Genomic DNA, 23,741 nt, shown 5'->3' on the forward strand with positions numbered 1-23,741 from the left:
GTGTCTGTGTTAAAAACAGAACAGCAAGTGTAGGAGTTCTGCAATGTAACAGACTCTTGATTTTCTAGGTCAAGGTTAAGAACAAGATGAGTCACATCAGAGGATGGGAGAAAACAAGCACTAGAGGCCATTTTCAATATTGAACTCCAGTCAGTGAAAGGGAACACAACCAATCAAAAAATGGCAGCACTTGGATCTCCTGGCTGAGGTTGGGAATCAAAGCCCAGCTGAAATGCAAAGGGTAATTTCTCTAGCACCACCAAACATTTACATAGCAAAGGTGAGGCTCTCACTATGCCTGTAAAAGCACCTAAAAAGCAGTTAGCCTAACAGTTTGGCAGAATGAAATGTACTTTAATGCTTCAAAACTGCACAAGATTCTTCCCCATGTACATGACTCATCAGACTAACCTATTCTTAGGTCTCACAAAACTATACCAAGGGATTCAATTACAATCAGAAAAGTTATTATGCTAGGTTACTACACAAAAGATCTGGTGTAGGAGTTAGGACTCTTGCTGCACATGTTGCAAGCACCACAGGTGGCCAGTCGAATTTCTGAGTGGGGAAGTAGGTGGAGGTAGATTTAGGCAAGATTTTTGGAATCTGAAGGGGCTGCATGGAAGAGAGAGAGTCAGGGCAACAAAAAGGGACAGCTGATGGCTTGTAGCCAGCCATCTCCTTTGCAGGGCTGGGCTGACAGGGCTGTCTCCCACAGGACAACATCGGAGACTTGGTATTGCCTTCCTCCTTGCCTTACATTTCTATCGATGCAAAAGTATCAATCTTCATGTCTTCTGAGAGGCAGGTCAGTATTAAATCCATTTTAAAAGGAACTGGGAGTAACAGCACTAGGATTTGAACTCAGGAGCTCCTGACTCCCACCCCCATGCTCAGTCCATTAGATTATTCTATTTCCGGAGAGAAAAGACCATCCCAGATGGTTTGGAGAATCCTCTGCAAGAAGGAGAAAATCTACCTGGGAGCCCTGACATTTTGGTAGATTATGGTTCCATTTAGCCTTAGTTTTCCTGACAGCAGAGCCCAGTGCTGAACACTCTGAAAAGCAGATGTGGATAGGCACTGCAGCCTTGGACAGAGGTACTTATTCAGAGATGGATGACAAGTACATTACATGTGGCTGCAGAGAGGTGGACTGAATGATCTGATAGGTCTTCCCTATCTTTACCATCTATGAGTCATATGCTATATGGCAGAAGGGAGTGCAGCTACAGGGAGAATTAACAGCTGCATAAAATGAACACTCAGGTAGATATATTACCATTCCTGTATGACATTATTCAATTTCCTCAGTATATGTTTTGATAGGAAAGGCAGGAAGTGCCAGCCACAAAAGAAAATAACATGGATGAACTGCATACCTGTTGATGTGTTCCTTCTATATAATACGCAGCTGTAAGCACTGCAAGCAGCAGCAAAAAAGACACCACGATACTTCGGCGATGCCACAATCTTAAAAGACAAATTACAGTTAGTCATATTCATATTTTTCCATGCATTGCAAAGCCACCTCTATGTCATTGTAGAACAGCTTTGTTGGGGTGCATGAAAAGGGTAAAAAGGCAGTCTGACAAAATTTGTCATTTTAGATATAGGTCAAAGCTCTCTCAAAAGAGCTGAGAAGTCTTGATGTTTTCACTTGGAACTGGAATAAAAGAGTTCTACTATACAAACTGAAAACATTTTTCATCCAATTAACTCCATCTTCTACAAACATTAAGCCTTGAACCAAAGATAACTGACACTGCCGTATTATCAGTTTTACTGGGGGGTAAAGCAAGGTACAAAGTAGTTAAGTAACTTGGCCAAGGTCACAGTAAGTCAGTGGGAGAGCTGGGAACAGAACCTACAACTCCTAACGCTGAGTCATATGCTCTGACCAGTAGGCCAAAATGGCATTAGAAAGGGTAGCCTAATAACTATTTGGGTGCTCTCTTTATCTGTTGAAATTAAACCTTGAAAAGGTCTCTTGTTGCAGCTCAGAAAAATTAAATGTGAAAACCATCCAGTTAATTATCAAGGGTAAGGAAATCATCAGTGGGGGCGGAAGGGGAGAAGTATTTCTTTATGTAATTTGAGATCCAGCTACTTTGGTTTTTGTGTCCATCTAGCTCTACCAGGCTGCAATAAAACTGTTCCTCATGCTTGGCTGTGCACAGCTGGTTAAGGAGAGATCACTTATTTTATACTTTTCTTGCCAATCTAACACAATTACACTCTCATCTATTGCCATATTATGGAAATTTTAATTTGCTGTTTCCTCACGTTTTTAAAATAACACCATCAACTGCAATTAAGTAAATTTTAAAATAGTTAAAGTTTCAGGTATCACATTAATCCCCTGCCAATTTTTGTGTTTTTACAACCACATCTGCCCTTATATGGCATTTTTCTCCCCTGCTGCAGTGTGCGAATCCCACCCAATCAATAGGGGGGAGTCTCCATATAGCAAAAACAGTGAAACTGACTAAACACAAAGCACTCAAATGCATAATTAAACAAGGTAAAAACCTCACTAATCTCTTGCAATTATATAAATATTTGGTGTTACTTGTAACAATAGGTTACGAATTCAGACAGAAGTGCATTTCTTAGATTGACAGTCACGCTTTAAAGCACCATATAACAACAATATAGTATAATCCAGCATAGGACAATCTGAATTTGTGTCTATTAATATGTTAAAGCAGAACCAGGAAAGTTATTTTCTGTGAATACTGCATAACGTTAGTGTTCAAAATACTGCTGTGTTACAATACAAGATGTAAGACAGATACCTGGCTTTCTATATTTTAAACTTGTGTAACAATCAGATTGGATAAAATATCAACTCAAATGTTATTTTCTAGGGTGTACTTTAGTAACGTGTTAGAGAATTTTAAATAAACAGCTGTCACAAACGTATAACACGGGACATGGAAAAACAGTTCTCAAAAGGAATAAGCCCAAGGACACAGAAAGAAAGCAAGTGCAAGACAATATTTTTTAGGAATACATTGTATAAGCCACAAACTATTTTTCACATGGGTCATTTCAGAAGATCAGTATTTAAGTTACTTAGTCCTCTGAACGGGCCCCATACATCAGCACTTTGCTTCTGGCCTGGAAAGTGGGTGAAAGCAGCTTGTAATCACCATGCTCAACTGACTAAAGAGCTTATCTATACAGAGACTTGATGCATGGCAAGTCGGGATGTGAATCTATGCACACCAGCCTGCTGTGCTGTGGCCACGTAGACCCTGCAGCCATGCACTAGAAGTTCAGTGTGCTTTGACATACACAGCAGGCTGGTGCACATCCAAGCCTGCCATGCACTAAGTCTCCATAAAGACAAGCCCTCAGTAAGGGGCATTCTGACAATGGTACTACTAACATTACCCAAGACCACATCAGAGCATACCTACTGGGCTGGAAAATGATCCAAGGCTCTTATCTGAACACATGCGCATTAATTATCAACATGCTAGGATGGCATGTTATTAATGCTGTTCTCCCTTGGTAATTTTATTCATATTTCTCCTTCTCTAATACAAACCTTTTCATGTTCAGTACAGTAAGAATCTTAACTCTACAACTCCCTATTAGGAAAGGATGTTAGGCAGGTTGGGGGTAACAAACATAATCATAGTGAGAGTCTATTCAACATACCGTTTGCAAATAATGGTTTAAAGACAGCACCACTATAGATTATTTCTTACTGTGGAAGGGAACACGTCAGTTAAAAGCAAAGTCCTCTCTAGTTTCATATACATCAGTACAAGTGCCAGGCAATCTTGAACTTTGCCCTGATAGGGAGTTACTAATATCCCTTAATGAGTTTCAAAGGGATAATAATAATAAAATCTGAGCTCCCGACTAGATGCAGTCATTAATACAATAGTTCATGCATCAGGGTCCCTAAGCACTCTCTTATCATTTCAAAGACGGATATTTAATTATTCAGAAATAAAGACTCTGATTCTTTTCTAGCTGTCAAGGCAATTTGGAGTTTGATATCTACGCAATTTACACACAAATTTTGGGAATATGATTTGTTTAAAATAATTAAAAAGAGTATTTTTCTTTGAAACAGATTTATAACCATGAATCATCACAGAATGTGAGATGCCACAATGATCTACTGAATCAAAGCATGGGTTTCCCCACAGAGCTCAGAGGTGGAAATTAAAGGTGATCTTTACTTTATGGTCCATTCCTTCAAGTTTATTAGGGTTTCCAGGAAAAAATACTGCAAGGTAATGAGTGGTTGTCTCCAGAGCACAATATTCTGCCTCTCTTCTCGGTCCCTTCGCTTCCGTTCACATGGCAAAGAGGGGTCTGGAAATGAAGATGGATGGAAGAGTTAACAGCTGACAGTTGACATTCCACTCCAACCAAAAGTTCCATGATATTTTTAACTTCTCTTGGAAATTAACACTTGTGCTCACAGCAGCACCTCCTCTTCCCCTTCTAGAGTTCCTCCAGTGGCTCTATGCATGTGAAGTGACCTACAGCAAAGGAAGGCTCATGACTCAGCTGACTAACTGCTCCAGAGTTTGATGGCCATGAAAATATTCAAACAAGAAAAGTGCCGACCCGGGCTGCAAGGAACTTAGGGTTTGTAGATCTTAATGCAAGAGACTACGCTACTTGTCTCCATACCCGGCTACATTCAGCCAATATCCATTCCCCATTGCAGGAGCCAAATTTTATCATGAACTTTTTAATTTGGTTCCCTTCCATAACTATTTCCAATCAAATTGAATTGAATTGCATGTGCTCTTTACACAGTTTTGTCTGCTGGCCACTGTGTAACCGGAGAAGAACATCATACATTGCGCAAAGCACTTCATGCCATGCTTGAATGGTTACTTACAAAGGCCCATCCGCCCTATCTCCCAGACAAAGTGAATCCACTGAAAAATAGGGATCCCACCTAGAGAGCACACATTTTTGTTTGAACTGCTGTCTTTAGCCAACTTAGACATTATAAATGTGAAGAGAAGTTTCATTGCAGTAATTCAGTTACAAGACTAAACACTGCACATGGTTTACCAATCCCTGGTGCTTCCCCTTTGAAAGTTAGAGAACAAGAATCGAAGGATTTTATGGGCAGTATTTAGTGCAGTTATCGAGAGTATCATAAACGCTAATAAAAACTAACTACTTTGGATCAGGATGACTTGTCCAAGACCGTGTAAATCAATGATTTTGCCAAGCTTGTCAGAAAAATTGGAATTTTGTTTACTCAGAAGCGCATGTGTGCACTGAGATAAACAGACAAGATTACGAAGCAAACCAAGATATAGATTGGTTTTCCTCATATTCCAACTAACAATGACTTTTCTATTGTTTTGTGCATCTAATAACATAAAATATTTTTATAGTGCTTTACAAGTTCACAGCATTTTACACATATTAACTAGTAAATCTCACATTCCTGTGATGTAGATAGAGAGGCCAGCCCATGGCCATATGGCATAATCAGGACTAAAATTCAAGGTCACTTGACTACCAGTCCTGTTTTAGACACTGGTCCATGCTGTCCTATAAGATAGTCTCTGAAACAATTTATTTCACACATGAATTGCATATTGGATCAGACACAGGTTCCATCTAGTCCCATATCTTGTCTCTGACAGTAGCCAGAACCAGATTCTTCAGAGGGATGTGCAAGAAACCCTACAGTTGGCAGATGTGGAATAACTTGCCTTCCAGGGGAATCTCTTTCCAACTCCTACTAGCTAAAGGCTGGTTTAAGCCGCTGAAGCATGAGGTTGTGTGTCCCTTCTAAAACTTTAATATAAAAAGCTTGCATATTCTTGTCATCCATACAAATATCCACCCCCTCTTTGAACAGTGCTATTTCACTGCCATTTCACAGAACATCTTTAACAAAGACGCTTCACAGTTATTAAAAGTGCTACAAGATAGACTATGAACAAATACCAATAAAAGAAATGAGGGGTTGAAAAAGACCACAAACTTCACAATAGAAAACAGTGTGAGGAGGAGTAGAACAATAGGTTGAAGAGCAATAAACGAGTGGTTTGAAGAAATTTGGGGAAAAAAAATTAATGATGATATCGTAGATATCACAGAATCATAGAACTGGAAGGGACCTCAAGAGGTCATCTAGTCCAGTCCCCTGCACTCAAGGCATGACAAAGTATTATAAACAGAGAGATTATTCCACCTAAGAAAAACAGAAAGAAGGGATGCAAAGCAAACAGAGATGGCACCGGCACCCACTGGTTTCAGAATGGTGAAGTCCAGAGTATACATATACGGTGATCAGTGACTAGAGACGAGGTAGATAGGGAAAGAGAGAGAACCAGAATGCTAAACTGCACAGGGGCATGAACTGACACATACAAACCATATGAAGCTGATGGAAACAAGATTATTTTTATGAAATACAGCACAAAGCAGCCAACAAGTTATTTATGAAAAGATAAGATCCTATGCTCTAAGCATTATTTCTATGTTAGTTCAAAGAAATGGCCTACTGACAGAAACACACCTGCAAAGAGTAACCAAGAGAAGCTAACTGTTTTGTCAGCAATCCATCTTTAGCAAATGGTAAACTATAGTTTACAGATGGGCTCATTCAGAAATTAAAATTTGGGTTTCTCCCAAAGTAGGGCAGACTTTTCACTGTCCAAGTACAAACTCTGGTGTCAAAGGGTTGGGTTGCTTGGAATGCTTTCTAAACACCTGCCAAAAGTTTTTTTTTTTTTTTTTTTTTTTTTAAATTAGCACCTGATGCTGCAGCCCTTAAGCATACACTCATTCAAGCCAATAGGATTTGTGCATGGTAAGGATATAGAACTGGTTTAGGCAGTATATTTCTAGGTCAGTCTCCCCCTCAGTTCTACTTGGGCTAAGTTTCCCAACCCACATATTCCCTCAGAGTCTGTTGAGGGTAATTGCAGGTACCAGACTGACTGGACTGGAGAAGGAATAGCCATTTTCAGCCTACCTGTAAAGTTCCCATTGTGCTGTTCTTTGATCATTCCTATGCGTCTCTGGTCACAATCTGTTCCATTCTCTGCCATTTCATAGATCAGTCACTTATGAGGATCTAATAGCAACCAAAAAAAAAGTGTAAGTATAATGATTACTCATAACAGACAAGATTCCATTTATTACTTATTCCAAGGATGAAAAGGAGAGATCCTGCATCAGTGTGCTTTTTGCTGGTTCCATGAGTGGTCACTGAAGACAAATTTAAGCACTAGCTTTCTTTAATGTGACACACGTGAGTTCGAAACTGAAGTGTGGTGAACACAGAAAGTAGGGACACGACTACAGCTGCTGGAGCTCAGACAGATAATGGTATGCTACCAGCTGGCTTTGCAGTTGACCAAATTACAAAGCCAAGTTGTAACTCAAAAAATCCTACTTATATTAATTCTGAAATACTTACTGAAACCATATTTCCATATTCTCGATATTCTTCACACCAGAAACTAGATCAGATGGCATGATGGCACACGCCCACCAGCTAATCATGCATGAAACAAGCCACCAAAGTAGTTCACATCCTTAATAAAAATAACCTAATTCAAGAAATAGGATATAGATTTGTCCCTTGTTTGCTAAAGCACAATCTAAAATAATTTAAAAAAAACAAACAGTAAAAGCATGCTCTAAATCTGCCTCCTTCTAAAGCGATCTGAAAAGTATACATTTCCTCCATTATCTGCTCTTTCCTTTTGTCTATATCTTTTCATCCTTAAAGAATTTTAACAACCAGCTACGTTCTTCCTTATTCCCCAGTATAAGTGGTGCAACATGTGGGAGGACAGCCTGAAATAGAATGTTGCAACAGAGATTTTCTACTGACCAGCTGACAGTTCTTATGCAATAAACAAACAAAACACCCCCCACAACCCCGTGAAGTTCCCTACTTTAAAATTTAACTCTTGTATCTTAAAATAGCCTCTCAAAATTTGTTTTAGAAGAAATACTCTAGGAAGCTAAAACATCTTCTTTGCACTAAGTTTCTCTTGGTTGATAAAATAAGATTTACAGTTTTTGATAGGCTTCTCATGTCAGAAGGACGAGAAGACTATTAACATGATAGTTACATAAACTACACATTGGTAGGAAATGAAAACAGTTTTCAAGACAAATATTTATTTTTCCTTTATGTTACAAACATGGAAAAAGAAGCAAGGGGACATTCAAATGTGCAGGAATGAGAGAGGTTCTCCCTTCAGTTTAAGGGGAAGCAGCAACTTTAAATCTAGTCAATTTAAAAAATAAGTTGAAATATGTTTCAAATAGTAGGACTTGGCCCAAATGTCCCTTCCTGACTTTTGTAGTTTTACAAATCTCATTTTACTATTTTAACAAATGTTTTTCACAACACTGTTGCTGTGTAAGAAATCCCACACAAACAGAAGAAACTGACTGCACACAAAAGTGCTGGCAAATGCACCAAGTTATTCTTTCTTCCCTTTTTATCTATATTATAGTTTAATTTCTTTCAATTGTAGGAGTCTCGTTTGTTACTTGTTACACCAGTTGGCAAAAAATTTTCAGGAGGAAGTGTGATTTTTAAATTGTTATCCCTTTAACTAAACAACCTATTTCCCTGCACAAAGATCTAAGCTTTAGGAACAAAATCAGCCAAATGTCAGTAATCACTCATGCAGTGTTTTCACCAAGAAATATTTTCCCATAATTAACAAATCAGCAAAAGCAACGTAGTGTTTAAACAAATTAGTAAAACTGTTACAGTTATTTTGCAAATAGAAACTGTTTAGTCAAATGCTAAAGGGTTCCAAAAGGACTAAACCAACAGCAGACAAAGCAATGTGACCTTGCAAAAGCTTCCTTTTGTAGAATGATAGATATCTGAGAGACTGCAAAACCTGCCATGCCCTAAGGATCACACAGGGCAGAAATGGTACAGCAGCAGCTTTACAACATAGCTATGCTGTCACATGAGAATCCTCAGTTCAAGGATGTTCTCAGAACTGCTACCAGAGCAGACAGAGACTCTCCCGATTTGTCACCTGCACCAGTTTTACACTAGCATAACCCAATTGTCTGCAGTTGAATTGCACCAATACAAATCAGAACATGGCATTGGCATGGCTATGTGACACAGGGACAAATGTTTGACTATCTCCTGATTTCAGCAGGGCAGCAATTCCACGAAGTGGCAGATTGTATCATTTCTAGTAATCACATTTATTAACCGGCTATGCAAGAGATTTACAAGGCTTGGGGCTGCAAAGGGAAATAGTGAAATTGGAGGACCACAGTTGCATTTACAGATGATTATACAGATACCATTTTCTTAGGGAAGTGATTTTTGAAAGACTGCTCATCTCTGGGATCAGCAAAATTCAACAGGTACTATGCAAGACTCAAATGTAGCCAACATGCATTTCAAAACTGCATAAATAAGATCTATTTATTCTTTATTTTAGTTTAATTCTTTCTTTTGCACAGTTTTAGCCTCCAAGATAGGAGAGTTTTAAACAGACGACAGTGGGGAAAGATTGTGTCTGTACACTCTGCTTAATTATGTTTCAATAAAATGGAGCTAGTGCAATATGAATACAAAGAGTTCTGTCAGGTTTGATGCTACAATCTAGTTTCCATGCAATTCTCCAATACTTAATTAGCTGAATTCCACTGCTGTCCATTAAACACTTTAAAGGTAGGAAAAATCTACAGCTCCCAGGAGCTTAAAGGCTCAGTACTATACAAATCCAGCTAACAGAGGGCAAATCTTACCTTGTCTGCTTGGAAAGGGATTAGCTTTGTGTAATGTTACCTCAAAATACACAAATTAGTGTTTACAGTAAAGCACATAAATCTCCTAGCAAACCTCAGTAAGTTATATAATCATTAAGAAGGTCCCAAGTACATTTACTCTATGGCAAAACTAGCAAGTTTAAGAACTTGGGTTGAGAAGTAGGGAGTTCAGTGCTTTCCACACTGCAGGTCTGACTGTGGTGCAGTTAAACTTTACCCAGTTTTTTTTTTTAATTCAAAAGTTAATTTTGTTTTACTTAATTCATACACACTCAAATATACAAACATCTCGCAAAAAGTGGAAGGATGCACATGCAGAAAGTAAAGCAAGTTTAGCTTTTAGACATTTTAATCTGTTTGAGGCCTAACAGACACACCGATCCTGTCATAGAGTCTAATTACTGTACTACCCATATGACTGGTGCCAGACATGTACAGCGGCCCCTGGTTTACTGGTGTCCACATAAGACTCTTCATATGTTGCTGAGCATCCTCTATGATCTTTTGCCAAGTATTTAATGAATAATGCCATGATGCCTCACCCAGAACAAAGAGAAACGGTAAGGCTATACCTGAAGAGTCTACTCAGATCTATCTATACTGGCCTGAAAACCCAGGGTTGTGAGTTCAATCCTTGAGGGGGCCACTTAGGGATCTGAGGCAAAAAATCAGTACTTGGTCCTGCAAGTGAAGGCAGGGGGCTGGACTCCATGACCTTTCAGGGTCCCTTCCAGTTCTATGAGATACGTATATCTCCATATATTATCTACAGAAGGGGTGCATGCGCGGTGAGCGAGTTAAACCCCAGCACTGAATCAGACCCTCACCTCTCGTGAGCATTGAAAACGAAATGCATTCCATATCTAGACAGAAAGCAGCCTAATATAATGCAGTGACCAGCAAATAGTGGAGTAAATAATTCAAAACAAGGGGTTAAAGAGGGCAACTTTCCTTTAGTTTTGCATCTGAGCTACTTACACTGTGTGTGTGTTAGAGCGATCCTGGGATTCGCTCACAAAAGGTTCCTGGCGAGCTGCCTACCCAGGCCCACAATACTCTATTCAGCTTTAGTGTGATTCATAACATTTTTCATCGCAAAGATAATTACTGCTAGTCAAAATGTTACTTTGTCAACAACAACAAAAGGCTTATAAAAATGGTGGCTGTTACTACCCAGTAAAATTACAAATAATTCGTAACAAACTATTGTAGTGTCAAAATAAAACCACATTAAAACTCCTGATTTAGAATTCCAGTCAACTGTACTTAAAGCAGAGTCAGGTTGGTGTATAAAAACTTTCCTTTCAGTATTGTGAGGGTCCTGCTGGAATGCCCTGTCCTGGAGCTTACCCAAAACTAATCTCCAAAAACATCAGCGTGGAGATGTTCCATTCTCTCAGGAACTCGCTAAGGTATCTTCATCTTCCAACTCACAGTGACTGAAAGTCATACAGGAGACGTACTTTGCTCTCCAGTCTGGGGGAGCGAACAGTGCACTGCAAGAGGTAAAAAAGTGCTTCTTGAGAATCCCTTATTTCCTCTTAATCATTGCACCTAAGGTTTTTGGAAGAGCTCTCCCCCATTATGTTCAAATACCAGGGAAACAAGTAAACTGTTTTAACAACTTCATGGTTTTCAAAGACAATACAGGGTAAGTCCAAGGCCAAGACCTCATTAGGACCAATAACCCCAAATTAGCACATTAATCCTTAACCCAGTACTGAGCAGCATACGGGTCTTGAAAAGTCCTACTCTTAGGCCTGGATTACACCTAAAAAACTTAGGTCATCCTAGCTACCTCACTCGGGATTAGTTAAGTCGACCTAACCCCTGTAAAGAATTCTTCATTGATCTAGCTACTGCCTCTGGAGGGGATGAATTTGCTACAGAGATGGAAAATCCCCTTCTGTCACTGTAAGGTGTGTGTACAGCAGGCGTTACCATCACACAAATATTAAGTGTAAATTTAAATTGCAAGTAATTACTGACCAATGTGAGAAAAGCTACGTGATGTAAAACCACAATTTTAGATACATTTTTACAAGACACAAAAAGCCCCCTGCTCTTCCACTTATAATAGAAATAACTCTACAGAAATGACAGAACCTGAATAAGACTAAGATTTAGTCACGGGAATTTTTGGTAAAAGGTCATGGACAGGTCACAGGCAATAAATAAAAATTCACCCCCCATAACCTGTCCATGACTTCTACCAAAAATACCCATGACTAAATCTCTATTTCTGGTGCCCGGGGCTCTGGGGGGGACCTGTGCTGGGGGTTGACTGCCCCCCAGCTGCTGGTCCCAGGGATCGCTCTCTGGCCGGCCTCCAAACGCCCAAGGGCTGCTGCTCCAACTGCCCTGGGACTGCTGCTACCCGAGTGGTCCCCATGGCACTCCCAGGACTGCTGCTTGGGCACTCTCCAGAGCCACCCACATCAGACGCTGTCCCTGTGACCAGCTGCCCGGGGCCTCCTAAGCAGCGGCTGGTGCTGAATCCATGACTTCCGCGACAACTGTGAAAGAATCACAGCCTTAAACATGAACAATGTGATTTATCACCAGTGAACTAGACTGTAGCCACTAGAAGTCTACAGATATTTGACATTGTTTTGGAACAAATGTGAAACAACCCCAAAGGCAAATGCTATTCGCATCAACTTGACAAGGCCCCTTGAAAGAAACATCTTCACTAAAAGATAGCCATCCAGTTCTGACTCACTGTCATAACACAGCCTAACATAACTCACTGCAGTTCTCAAGCATGACAGGCCACTAAAATCCTGCTCATAGAACACAAAATAGTAGGAAGGCACTTAACAAATGACCAGTTGCGAGTTTCTTTGTCCACTAAGGGCTAACATTTCCCTTTTTACAACACCAGATGACCAACTAAACATTAAAGTCCATTCTTTCCACAGTAAAGTAAATACAAGAGGGCCCAGGACACAGACACATGCACAGAGAGCAGAGACAGTGATCTAAAACAAAGGTTTCTTTTTATTTTAGATTTCATTGCCTCCCTCCATCACTCCCACACTCATTACTAATCCAGAGGCAATAATGTAGGCTTGGTCTACACTGGCAACTCACGTCCCTGTAATTTGTCACTCTCGGGTGGGGAAAATCCACACTCTGGAGCAACATAATTATACCAACCTAATTCTTGGTATATACAGCACCATGTCAACAGGAGGCCTTCTCCCCTCCACACAGCTACCACTTCTCCGGGAAATGGAGTGCCTACACCGACAGGAGAACTCTCCCATCAGCGTTGGGAGTGTCTTCATTGAGCGGGGCAGATGCACTGCTGCAGAACTGTAGGTGTGGACAAGCGCTTAATGAAGGCTAGACTGACAATGCCTTGGTTCTTATCAAAATAAGGACACACTTTCCTCCACTAGATAGTCATGGATTATCTGCTCATGAATGAATTTCTGCCAGTAAAGAACAAAAACCAGTCTGCAAATGAATCATTAATATACCTTTTAGCTTCCTGTTCAGTATTTCAGATCTTTTTCCTCCTCTTCTGTGTATTAAGCCAATGGGACAGTTGACTATCTTGTCAGCTCGGTAGACATTCAAGACCCAAGTGCTCTTCTCCCAGATCTTCTGCCCCCTATAGAGGAAGATATTGCCCGCTCATCACATGACATAAAACTGACAATTCATAATTTGACAGTTAATAACTCTCCCAAAAGTCCACAGAAAATATAAAAAGTAACAACTTGAGATGTTTTAATCCCTTGAAAACTCAAGGGGAGCATTCAATTAAAATAAAAAATTAGGACACATCTTAAAGGCATTCAAAATCTCCATAGAGCTATCTATAATAGGTTACTTTGATATATATATGCATATATTCCAGTACTAAAACACTCTTCCAGCTAAAACTGTTTAATGCCACAAAGGAAAGGACAAGTAATTTAAAGACCACAGGTTTCCATTTAATGGGTCATGCCTCTGTTCACCAGACCTACTTTCCAATTTCTAGTCATCTAAAAAAACCCCAACAGCTAACATTTTCATCTTTTCAACAAGACTTTGGGATGCCTTTTAAAAAGAATTAATCCGAAGTGTCGTAGCCCTCCATTTGTAGTGGATGCGACACATTTCTCTTTCCAAGTTATTAAAAGCTCAGATTCTGCAATCAGATCCACATGGACTGAACATGTGTGCCTGTGAGGAGCCTCACTGACTTCAACAAGGCTCTGCATGGGTTAAAATGGTCTATCTGTGCAGCTCCAAATGGAAGATCAGGAACAATGTGAGTACCTGAGTGATGCGTATTTGCATTAGTCCTTTTTATCTATATTGTATAAATATTAATAGCCAAAACGCAAGCCACTGAGGCTGTACAAGTTATCTTCAGTGGTGCTTATTTGTGCAAACTCTGCCTGTTCTTCTCTAACACCCAGAAGTCTTTTAAAAAGTTATTTCCTTTAAAAACAAAAACAAACGGGACAGACATAACTTTATAACCAGTAACCCCACAGCTTTGTAATTTCACATTTTCCTAGTGAATTTCAGAATGGAAATAAAGTAAATAAGGAGGCTTAATTTAATTCTTCCATAAGAAAAGCAAGAACGTGGCTTTACTCCACGTTAAGGAGCAGGAAGGAACTCAACACACTCAGAACATAAACCCATTTTATTCACCCTTTTTAGTATAGATTTTAAAAGTTGCATTTTTATAGCCAGGCTCCCTTCCTCCTCACAAAAGAATGAATTCTTACTCCCTTTCAAAGTACTTCAGGTTGGGTTTTTGCCATCCATGTTTTTCCACGCAGCAAGTGAATTAGCTGGCCCAGCAGTCTAGAGCTGCACCACTACACGCTGCAGCGACAGAGATCACAGGCCAGAGTCCTCACTCTGCAAGCTGTCAGGAGACAACATGCCTAACCTAGGGGTGGATCATGAAGCAGGGAGCCAGTTCCCTGAATTATTTTTAATGAACTCCTCTGGGCTGTCACAGGCAGTGCTCTGAATGGCATTGATAGGCTGCAGACAAAACCACTTCTAGCCCTCCAAAGAGAGAGGGTGATGTATGCCCCTAGGAAGGAAGATGTGAGGGGATCCTCAAAGACCTCGTAAGAAGTATTGCAGACAAGTTACTGCACAACTCCAGTACCCTGTGCTTTAACAATGTGACCAGAACATGCTTCTTTAAGTCTTTTACATATCAAAATGTCACTGGAAAAACTATTACACCCCGGCTGATTTTGAACCAGAACATACTAAGACAACAAGCTCTTCCTCTACCACATTAAGGTAGTGTTTGGAAAGCACTGTACCTTATAAACAGAGATGAAGTGGTAAGTATTACATACAACATCCAATCAATGCCATGAGGATGCTCTGTGGCTCGGGAGGACAGACTGGACTAAGGGTCACAGTTTCACTCATTCATATAGACCAACTGGGGCAAGGTTTGAACGGTCCCTTCGGCTGAATTGATGATTTGAAAAGACTGATATGAGGATAAATAATGGATTCTGAGCAAGACATGACAGACTAGAGAGAAATCTTCAAAAAAGAACATAACCCCATTTTTAAGTGGTTAGACAGGTACATCGCTTTACCTAAACCCAATGTTAAGAAGCACAAAGGAGTTCATGCAGGGCCACCGGCAAACGTTAGTGCTTTTAATACAGCTCTAACACAATATTCAACAAGGCATTAGTAAAGTTTAGACTACAGCAGCCAAGCGGACTATCGCCAGCTTCCATAGACTTATAATACAAACAGAGGCAGGAAATGAGATGGTCACAAGGTAGAAATAAGTTTAGTGCCAAAAGGGAATGTCAGTGGGAATTAACTGTGGGGGAACAAACAGACAGCAAGGCTACAGTGAAAGTGAATGGGCAACACTGTAGTCCTGGCACAATAGCAGCCTGGAGCTTCACAACCTCTGACCCCCAACCACAGGCTGGTGGAGCAGAAGGGTTTTATACCGTAGTTGATTTGACTCGATCCTGTTTTCTAATCAGAGGATGCCCCTTGGTCCCAGGAAGTGGATGCCCCTTGGTCCCAGGAAGTGGATGCCCAAGCCCGCCTGGTCATTAAAATTAGGAAGTGTCTCTTCTGTATGTGGAACTACATACCCTGGTTATTCAAATCTGAAAAGGAGAAAAGAGAGTGGACTTGATGGGAAACACTGACTGCAGTACTCTACAGCTGCCACTGGGGACTGTGTGTCTCTATTCACCTGCTCGGCATGATTCCCACACCAAACTACATCTTTCAAAACATGAGCGTCTACAACTAGGACATACATGACTGGACAGCAGTAACCCAGCAACACCAGTTGTGTCACCATGTGAATTCTGGCTCTTCCAGTACGGGAACAGCATCCCTTGAAGAGGGTTCTTCAGCAGGGGATGCTAAGAAATTAATTTAATTAGGAAAAATATAATAGTTATACTAGAGCTGCTGCTATGGAAGAATGAGTTAGCCAACTTAAAGGGCATGCCCTTCACATCCCTGAAATACCCAAAGTCTAGCCAGCTAACACTGGGACCTGGCTCAGCAGAAGCAATTATCCTCAGGTTGCAGAAAAAGTTATAAATTTACCTCCCAGGTAACAAGTTGTCTCCTGTCATATCCATATACCAAAAGATATGGCCATTCATATGACACTCACTGGGAGGTTGACACCTGGGGACAAGAACTGAGAAGCCAATTCAAAATCTCAGTTCCCTGAACGATGGAAGACCAACTGCACTCATTGTCCAGGTGAAGAGGGGCAGTAACACCAAAGTTGGCTTCATCCAGTCCAGCACTACTGTTAATACAGGTCTAAAATAAAGCCAAATGGCAGGTTTGGTCTGAACTGAAGTAGAGAATGGGTTAATCCAGAAAGCAAAAAACACTTGTTTACTAGAGGCAGCAAGATACTAAGTCTTTAAAACACTTTTCACAATGTGCTATTTTTCCTATACACATTAAATCTATGTAAACTGAGCCATAAATATTCAATAATGAGATGCTACTCTTTTTCAGCAATATTAAGTGTTTGGGAGATCTGATTAAAAACTGTAATTAAGATGGACTAAAATACAGGAAGTATCCCACAGCAGAAAAAAAAAGTTTGTCAGTACAGGATTTAAACATGGAAGTGTCAGAAATTGAGAGGTCAGGATTTTCTTTCTATCTGCTCTCCTTTCCCACTGCCATTCCCCATTTAAGAACAGGAAACTGACTCCCCTGCTCCTAACCCTGCTCGCAGACAATGCACAGAACTGCCAACTTCAACTGCTAAACGGAGGATACAAAGCTCAGTTCAAATTAATAGATGGTGCGGAGAGAAGAGGACATTTCCTATTGCACATGTTTTTCCAAACTCTGTATCCTATAAAAGTTAGCTGAAGTAATTACATATCCAACAGTTACAATGATTATCATGGAATTAAAAAAAAAATATTCTCAAGCAGCAAAACCGACACGATGTTGAAAGGGAAAGGGCTGCCATTAATATGAATTTTTCCAGGGGGGCAAATTCATGCATCAGAAAGATCTGACATTTATTTTGTGACCGTTGTGACAGGATGAAGGTTTGCAACCCCTAGCAGGACTTATTAATATTTCTCAGTCTTGCAGAATGTGGAATCACACCATCAAGAATGTAATAATTTTAGATGATCAAAAGCCCGAAGGAGAAAGTAAAGGCAAAGAGCAAATGCCTAGACAGGCTTAATACAATTTAAGTAATATTACTTTGTTTCTTTGCACTACCTTCCCTCCAAGATGCTCAGAGCACATTACTGAAGTTAATTAAACCAGCAAACCCATTTGATAAGCAAGTGTTATTTTCCTAGATTGTAGATTAGCCTACTGAGGCACAGAAGATAACTAGATTTTGAAAAAGAACTGCATGTACAATATACTGCATATGACGGTGGTACTTCCAGTTCTCCCACTATGACACCTCTTACTGATGCTCAGTTTCCCCTGTCTATAAATCAAGGATAATACAAATCAGATAACTGGCAGTTTGCACTCACAGTTATTCTGTTTCATGCACAAACAGTAGCTGCTGCCCAAGTAATCATACAGACGGCTTTTTGTCAAAACCAGGCAACTTCTCTAAAGTCACACAAACCGTCAGTGGCAGAGCTGGAAGATAATGCAGGAGTCCTAATGCCCAGTACTCTGCCATAATCACTAAATGACATTGGCTCTGGTATGAGAGAATGAAAGCTAAGAGTCTGGGTCCCCAATACAAGCCCAACACTGGTCACTAGCCAAAGGGAATAGACTATTACCTGGGTGCAATAGGTAGGGTGGCATTTACTGCTGAAGATGGTGCTGTGGGTAATGCTGCTGCTGGAGGGTGACGAAGACGAATACCCGGTGAAGGGGTAATTAGGGAACAGAGACTCTTAACAGCTAGAAAGAAAAATTACTTATTGTGTCATCAGTCATTCCCCCGGGGCCAATACAAGGATTCGCTTTTCTACAATTTCCAGAGTTCTGTCCAATCTGGTTTGAAATGTCATAAGCAATGGGACTCCCATGTCCGTTGGCAGACTGTTCCACAGCAACACAGCTCACTGGCAAGGAGTTTTCACTGTAATTCAGTCTATTTTTTTCCTCTCATTGCTTCTAGTCATACTCCCAATGTGGCACTCTTTAAATATTCATAGGTTGTTATGTCCCTAACCTTAGTCATCTCTTAGTCAAGCTATGAAGAATTAGTTCTTTTAACTTTTTCCTTATGAGTCAACCCCTACAGCCTCAATCATTTTTGTAGCTCTTCTTAGAGCTCCCTGAAATTTTCCACTCTCTCTGGTAATGTAACCAGCCATTAGCACAGCAGCCATTACACAAGAGCCATCTGGAGCCTCCCTGCTCACTGCACTATGATATTATGTCCGCGCAGCCTAGTACTAGGATGTCCTGTTTTGGCTGCCATATGTCACTCCAAACCAATGTCTAGTTTGCAGTTCACTCTCCCCCTTAATCTCTCTTCAGGTTTCTGCCTCCCATTGAATGTGCACACTGACAGTTACTTTCCTTCTCCTCAACTCCAAGAAGAAGCCTATTTTCCTGTTATTTCTTGCCTATGTATCCAGAGCCTCTTTAATACTTCTCTATCCTCTCAATGTAGTATTAGCTGCAAATTTCGTTAGTGGACCCTTCACTCCTGCCAAGTTATTAATGAAGACGTTAGTGAAGGACAGACCTAACACAGCGCACACACACACCCCTGCCCTGGCTCCACAGACTGCTGTTGAGCATCGCTCTCTGTTCGCGGGCTATTAGCCAGTTTCCAGTGCTCACCACAGCCTCCGGCCGGGCTGGCCGGACTTGGCTTGCAGATAAAGTGTCACACGATCACATAGGATTCTGCTGGGAGAACAGCACATGGGCTGGGCTCGGCTCGGCTCGCCTGGCACGGTTTCCTCCCCCTCCTCGCTGGGGCTCCCCCCTGGAGATGCTCAGTGACGGGAGAGGAGCCGAGGGCAGCTCCCTGCTCCAGGGTGACCCCCCGTAGGAAGAAGGGCTGGCCCCGGGTGGGGGGGCGGATCCTCCTGCCTCAGGGAACGGGGCAGGGCATGAGGAGTCCCCGCTGCAGGCTCAGAGCCGGGGGACGCCGCGCCAGGCAGGCCCGCGGCTGAGGCAGGACACGCGGGGGAAGTCTTATTGCGGGGGGGGGGTCGCTGCTCCAGGGGCTGCGGGGGCCCGCACTCACCCTGATCCAGCTGCGGCTTCTTCACCCGGCGCCTCCGGCTCCTGCTGGGCACGAGCCAACCCAGAACTGGAGGGAGGCGGGCAATTCTCGCCCACTCCACCTACCGGAAGTGACCGATGATTCCATCACTTCCTGCGCGCCTCCCGGAAGTTGTTCTCTACATCACTTCCGCTCAGGCCGGAAAATTCGGGCTCGATTTTTTTCCGCTTTATATTTAATTTTCCTTCCCGTTGGCCGTTGATGACGTTTCAAGGAGGTGCTACATCCCGGATTAAATAATTTGCGATTGAGACGTACCCGCGTGACGTCATAGGCAGGCGACGATTGCTGGGGGAAAGTGGCCGGAAGCGCCTTAGGCTCGCGCGTGGTGGGTAGGTGGCAGCGGGCTCGGTGGTGCGAACGGAAGGCGGGTCTCAGGTGAGGTGACACAGCTTCCTGTTCCCTCGCCCCAGGGGCCCTGGGCCTGGACGGGAAGTGGAGCAGAGCGGCCTCGTCTCCAATGAAAGGCCCCTTTCCGGGGGGGCGGCCCCGGCATCTCCCCAGCGTGTGGGGGGGCATGAGACACTGACAGGCTGTGCCTAGGGTGGTGACTGGTCTCCGCGGCCCATGTAGGCTGGGGTCCCTGGTACCCGGGGCCTGTGAGACACTCGGAGATGGGAGCAGGGTTGCCAGCTTCTGTCAGCACAAAACCGAAAACCCGACCCTCTCTTACTGCATTCTCCCTGCCTCGATGGCTCGCTCTCCCCCACCCTCCATCACTTCCACTGGGCTGGGGGTTGGAGTGCGAGAGGAGGTGAGAGCTCTGGGATGGGGCCAGAAATGAGGGTATCAGGGTGCGGGAAGGGGGCTCCTTGCTGGGACGGGGGGGGTGGTGAGGGCCCCGGCTGGGAATGCAGGCTCTGGGGAGGAGGGATTTGGGGTGCGGGAAGGGGGCTCCTTGCTGGGACGGGGGGGGGCGGTGAGGGCCCCGGCTGGGAATGCAGGCTCTGGGGAGGAGGGATTTGGGGTGCGGGAAGGGGGCTCCTGGCTGGGGCTGAGGGATTGGAAATGTAGGAGGGGGCTTTGGGTTGGGGTGTGGGAGGAGTAAGGGCTCTGGGCTGGGGGTGTTTACCTCAGGTGGCTCCTCATCAGCAGCACAGCAGGGCTAAGGCTGGCTGGCTGCCTGCCTGTCCTGGGGCACTGTGCTGCACCCTGGAAGCAGCCAGCAGATTCAGCTCCTGCAGCGGGACAGGAGGCTTTGCAGCATGTGATGCTTTCACCTGCAGCCACTCCCCCTCCCCCCTTGCTTCCATTTGCTGCAGAGCCAGTGTTTGGGATGGGGGCAGTGCATGGACTATCATGGCCCCCCACCTAGGAGCCAGACCTGCTGGCTGCTTCTGGGGCACAGAGTGGTGACCCAGGACAGGTAGGGACTAGCTAGCTGTTCTTTTTCTAATCACTAGATCTGTTTATATAGCATGGTCTGGACTGTGGGGAAACTGTACACACAAAGCACACAATGCACTGGAACTTGGATAGAGAGAAACTTTCCTTATATTGAAGGAGAACAAAATATCTCAAATTGTGACAGTGGATCATAAAGTGCAGAGAGTGATTCTGGTTATATTGAATGTTCCGTGGAACAAGAAACATGACCTCACTATAAAACTATTTCTGTGCTCCAGATCTTTATAGTCTGCTGCAGCTTCTCCCCATTGCCTACTAAAGCAAATAATGCTTTCTGGCCATGAATCATAGAATGTCAGGATTGGAAGGGACCTCAGGAGGTCATCTAGTCCAACCCCCTGCTCAAAGAAGGACCAATCCCCAGACAGATTTTTGCCCCAGATCCCTGAATGGCCCCCTCAAGGATTGAGCTCACAACCTGGGGTTTAGGAGGCTAATGCTCAAACCACTGAGCTATCCCTCTCCCCCCTAAGCCTCACATACAGTTGATTTGGGTGTTTTTTTTTTACATTTCCTCAAGTAGAGCAAGATTTTGGCTGCAGAATTTCTTTCTAACAATGCATTTCCTGGGGATGACTGCTCCATTCAACATTATTGCCACAAAGCAAACAGAAAAAAGCATAGTTCATGTCTGGTGTCCACTGAACTGTGACACTAGAATTTGCTGTTTATGAACCACATAGCATCATACTACCGTGAGGCTTGCCTGCCCACAATGACCTAACTTTCAGTGGTGCTGAGCACTGCAGCTCTCATTAATTTAAAGTATGGTTGTCGCTGCTGGGCCTCTCCAAAGATCAGAAAAGAGGCATAATATGATTTCATGTTTATCTCACGAGCACCAGCTCCAATCTGTTCTGTAAACATTTACTAAGTATATGCAAATAAACTTTTTCTCGAATTACCAGCTCTATAAATGCCACGTGGAATCCAGAAGTTGATCTGAGTTCCTTCTGGCTTGTGCCTCATCAGCAATGAGAATTTTGCAATCAGAACTTAACACTTTTGTTGATGTGTGAGTAAGAATAATCTGAGGCACTAGAGGAGGCAGATAGGGAGAACAGAAGTTCCCAGTCTCATAAGTACATGAAAATGGAATAGTTTCTCCACTTATGAATGTCCTTTTGTTTCTCAGTGATAAAGAACTGTCATGATCCCAGAAAGCTAAAAAAAACCTTAAAGATATTATAAAATGTTAACATGTTATACATTCTCACCTGGATGAGTATCTTCTAATAGGAAGCCATGGGGACTAGGTTTCAGGAGACCTGCATTCTGATAACTACAGCGTCCCATGCTGTATGGTGGTGCTCCAATGAAAGGTGTAATGTAAAATGAAAAGATTATCTTAATAAAACATATCCTAACATCTCTTTTGTTTTAGTCAATCTCCCAATCTCCTACTATGGATTCTCTCTTTAAACCGAGTGTCCTCAGCGTAATTGCAGGAGTCGCATGTGGAGTATGCCTGGGCTGGGGCATTCGTGGGCGATTCTTTAGACCATCCAGAGCCAAAACGCCTGTGTTTGCAAATGAGCTGGGGAATGAAGCCAGTATCATGGGGGAGTCTGGAGAATACAAGATGGTGCTGATAGTCCGTAATGACTTAAAGATGGGAAAGGGTAAAGTAGCAGCACAATGTTCTCATGCTGCAGTTTCTGCCTACAAGCAAGTTCAACGAAGAAATCCTGAGCTGCTTAAACAGTGGGAGTATTGTGGACAGCCAAAAGTGGTTCTCAAAGCCCCTAATGAAGAGTCGCTAGTTCAGCTCCTTGTTGATGCTAAACAGCTGGGACTGACTGTGAGTATAATCCAAGATGCAGGTCGTACTCAGATAGCACCAGGCTCCCGGACTGTACTAGGGATCGGACCAGGACCAGCTGACGTAGTGGATAAAGTTTCTGGCCATCTCAAACTCTTCTAAGATGGAGAACAAGCCTAAGTTTTATTGGAGCAATTGTATCCTTCAGCACCAAAGTAATGGGGATAAAATCCAAGCTGTTTTCATTTCTATGGTTCTGCTTTAGTAAAAATAAAAAGCATGTCTATCTTTAGACCTTTTCTTGCCTAGTATGGTCACTTTGTTTCTCTAACTGCTGGGATCAGCACAATGAATTGCAAAGGAAGAGCAATCCTAAAATTCTCATTTGGAGGGAGTGGAACACAAATCCTGAACCAAACAGATGGCACCTAAATGTCTGAGACCTAAAATAGTGCCTTTTAGGAGACTGCAGAAGTGCAGTAACCCTGGAACTGTAACATAGCTTACTTTTACAACCTAAAATACCACCTTATGTACTGCAACCATTTCAGCCATCTCTAGCATGAAATACAACTGTTAAATAGCATGCAACACCACTTTAAGACAAAGGGAAAAATCCAGTATCCAACAGAATTTGCAGGGCAAATGGTAGGTGGGTAAGATGTCACTACCCATGCTGAAAGAGCAAGGCTAACCCCACAATTCTTTGAAAGAGTACCAAGCAATGTTGGACAGTGGGAACTTGTTAGGAGCTTGACTTTAAGCTCAGCAAACCAGAATGAAGAAAGGTTCTGTGACCAATTCAGCAGAGTTTGTTTCCTTTGCCACTAAGGTACTTAAACAATCACATTCTCTTCTCAGTTCCACATACAAGGCAGCTGAAAAAAAGATAGGTTCTGATTTCCTTGGAGACTAGCATGTTGGAACAGGTGTGAGGTCACTGATTCCTTCCCTCCCCATCCAATATCTGGGTGTTGTGTTTTAGCTTGCCCTGTGCTACCAGGGCTAACTGCAAATTAAATGTTTTAGAAGAGTATCTGGAAAATAGCTCCCTTAATAGTT

At 42.5% G+C, this 23,741-nt stretch overlaps 2 protein-coding genes across 7 annotated transcripts in view; one reads left to right on the forward strand and one right to left on the reverse strand.

Annotated features, from left to right (window-relative positions):
* Nucleotides 1–19,570, reverse strand: part of VMP1 (vacuole membrane protein 1) — an 85,686-nt gene extending 66,116 nt beyond the window's left edge. Inside the window, exons 1-5 of one of the 3 annotated variants that reach the window (XM_050928822.1) lie at nt 19,472–19,570; nt 13,263–13,396; nt 6,983–7,084; nt 4,203–4,338; nt 1,383–1,473 (exon numbers count right to left, since the gene is read on the reverse strand). In XM_050928822.1, the coding sequence (XP_050784779.1) occupies nt 1,383–1,473; nt 4,203–4,338; nt 6,983–7,058 (303 nt within the window). In that variant the 5' untranslated portion in view covers nt 7,059–7,084; nt 13,263–13,396; nt 19,472–19,570. Of the gene's footprint in view, nt 1–1,382; nt 1,474–4,202; nt 4,339–6,982; nt 7,085–7,429; nt 7,753–13,262; nt 13,397–19,059; nt 19,155–19,471 lie in introns of those variants that run through there. The other 2 variants (XM_050928823.1, XM_050928824.1) reach the window with 2 other exon arrangements.
* A 49-nt stretch (nt 19,571–19,619) lies between these two features.
* PTRH2 (peptidyl-tRNA hydrolase 2) lies at nt 19,620–22,977 on the forward strand. 4 transcript variants are annotated; one of them, XM_050928855.1, is made up of 2 exons: nt 19,620–19,888; nt 22,302–22,977. In XM_050928855.1, the coding sequence occupies exon 2, from the start codon at nt 22,323–22,325 to the stop codon at nt 22,839–22,841; it is 519 nt and encodes a 172-aa protein (XP_050784812.1). In that variant the 5' UTR covers nt 19,620–19,888; nt 22,302–22,322; the 3' UTR covers nt 22,842–22,977. The 4 variants fall into 4 exon arrangements, with proteins under 4 accessions (XP_050784812.1, XP_050784815.1, XP_050784811.1 ...); XM_050928858.1 differs by having other exon boundaries at nt 19,620–19,842; XM_050928854.1 differs by lacking the exon at nt 19,620–19,888 and adding an exon at nt 20,198–20,264.
* Nucleotides 22,978–23,741: the final 764 nt, after the last annotated feature.

Source organism: Gopherus flavomarginatus, chromosome 19 (genome assembly GCF_025201925.1).
Source record: "Gopherus flavomarginatus isolate rGopFla2 chromosome 19, rGopFla2.mat.asm, whole genome shotgun sequence".
Classification (NCBI taxonomy): domain Eukaryota; kingdom Metazoa; phylum Chordata; order Testudines; family Testudinidae; genus Gopherus; species Gopherus flavomarginatus.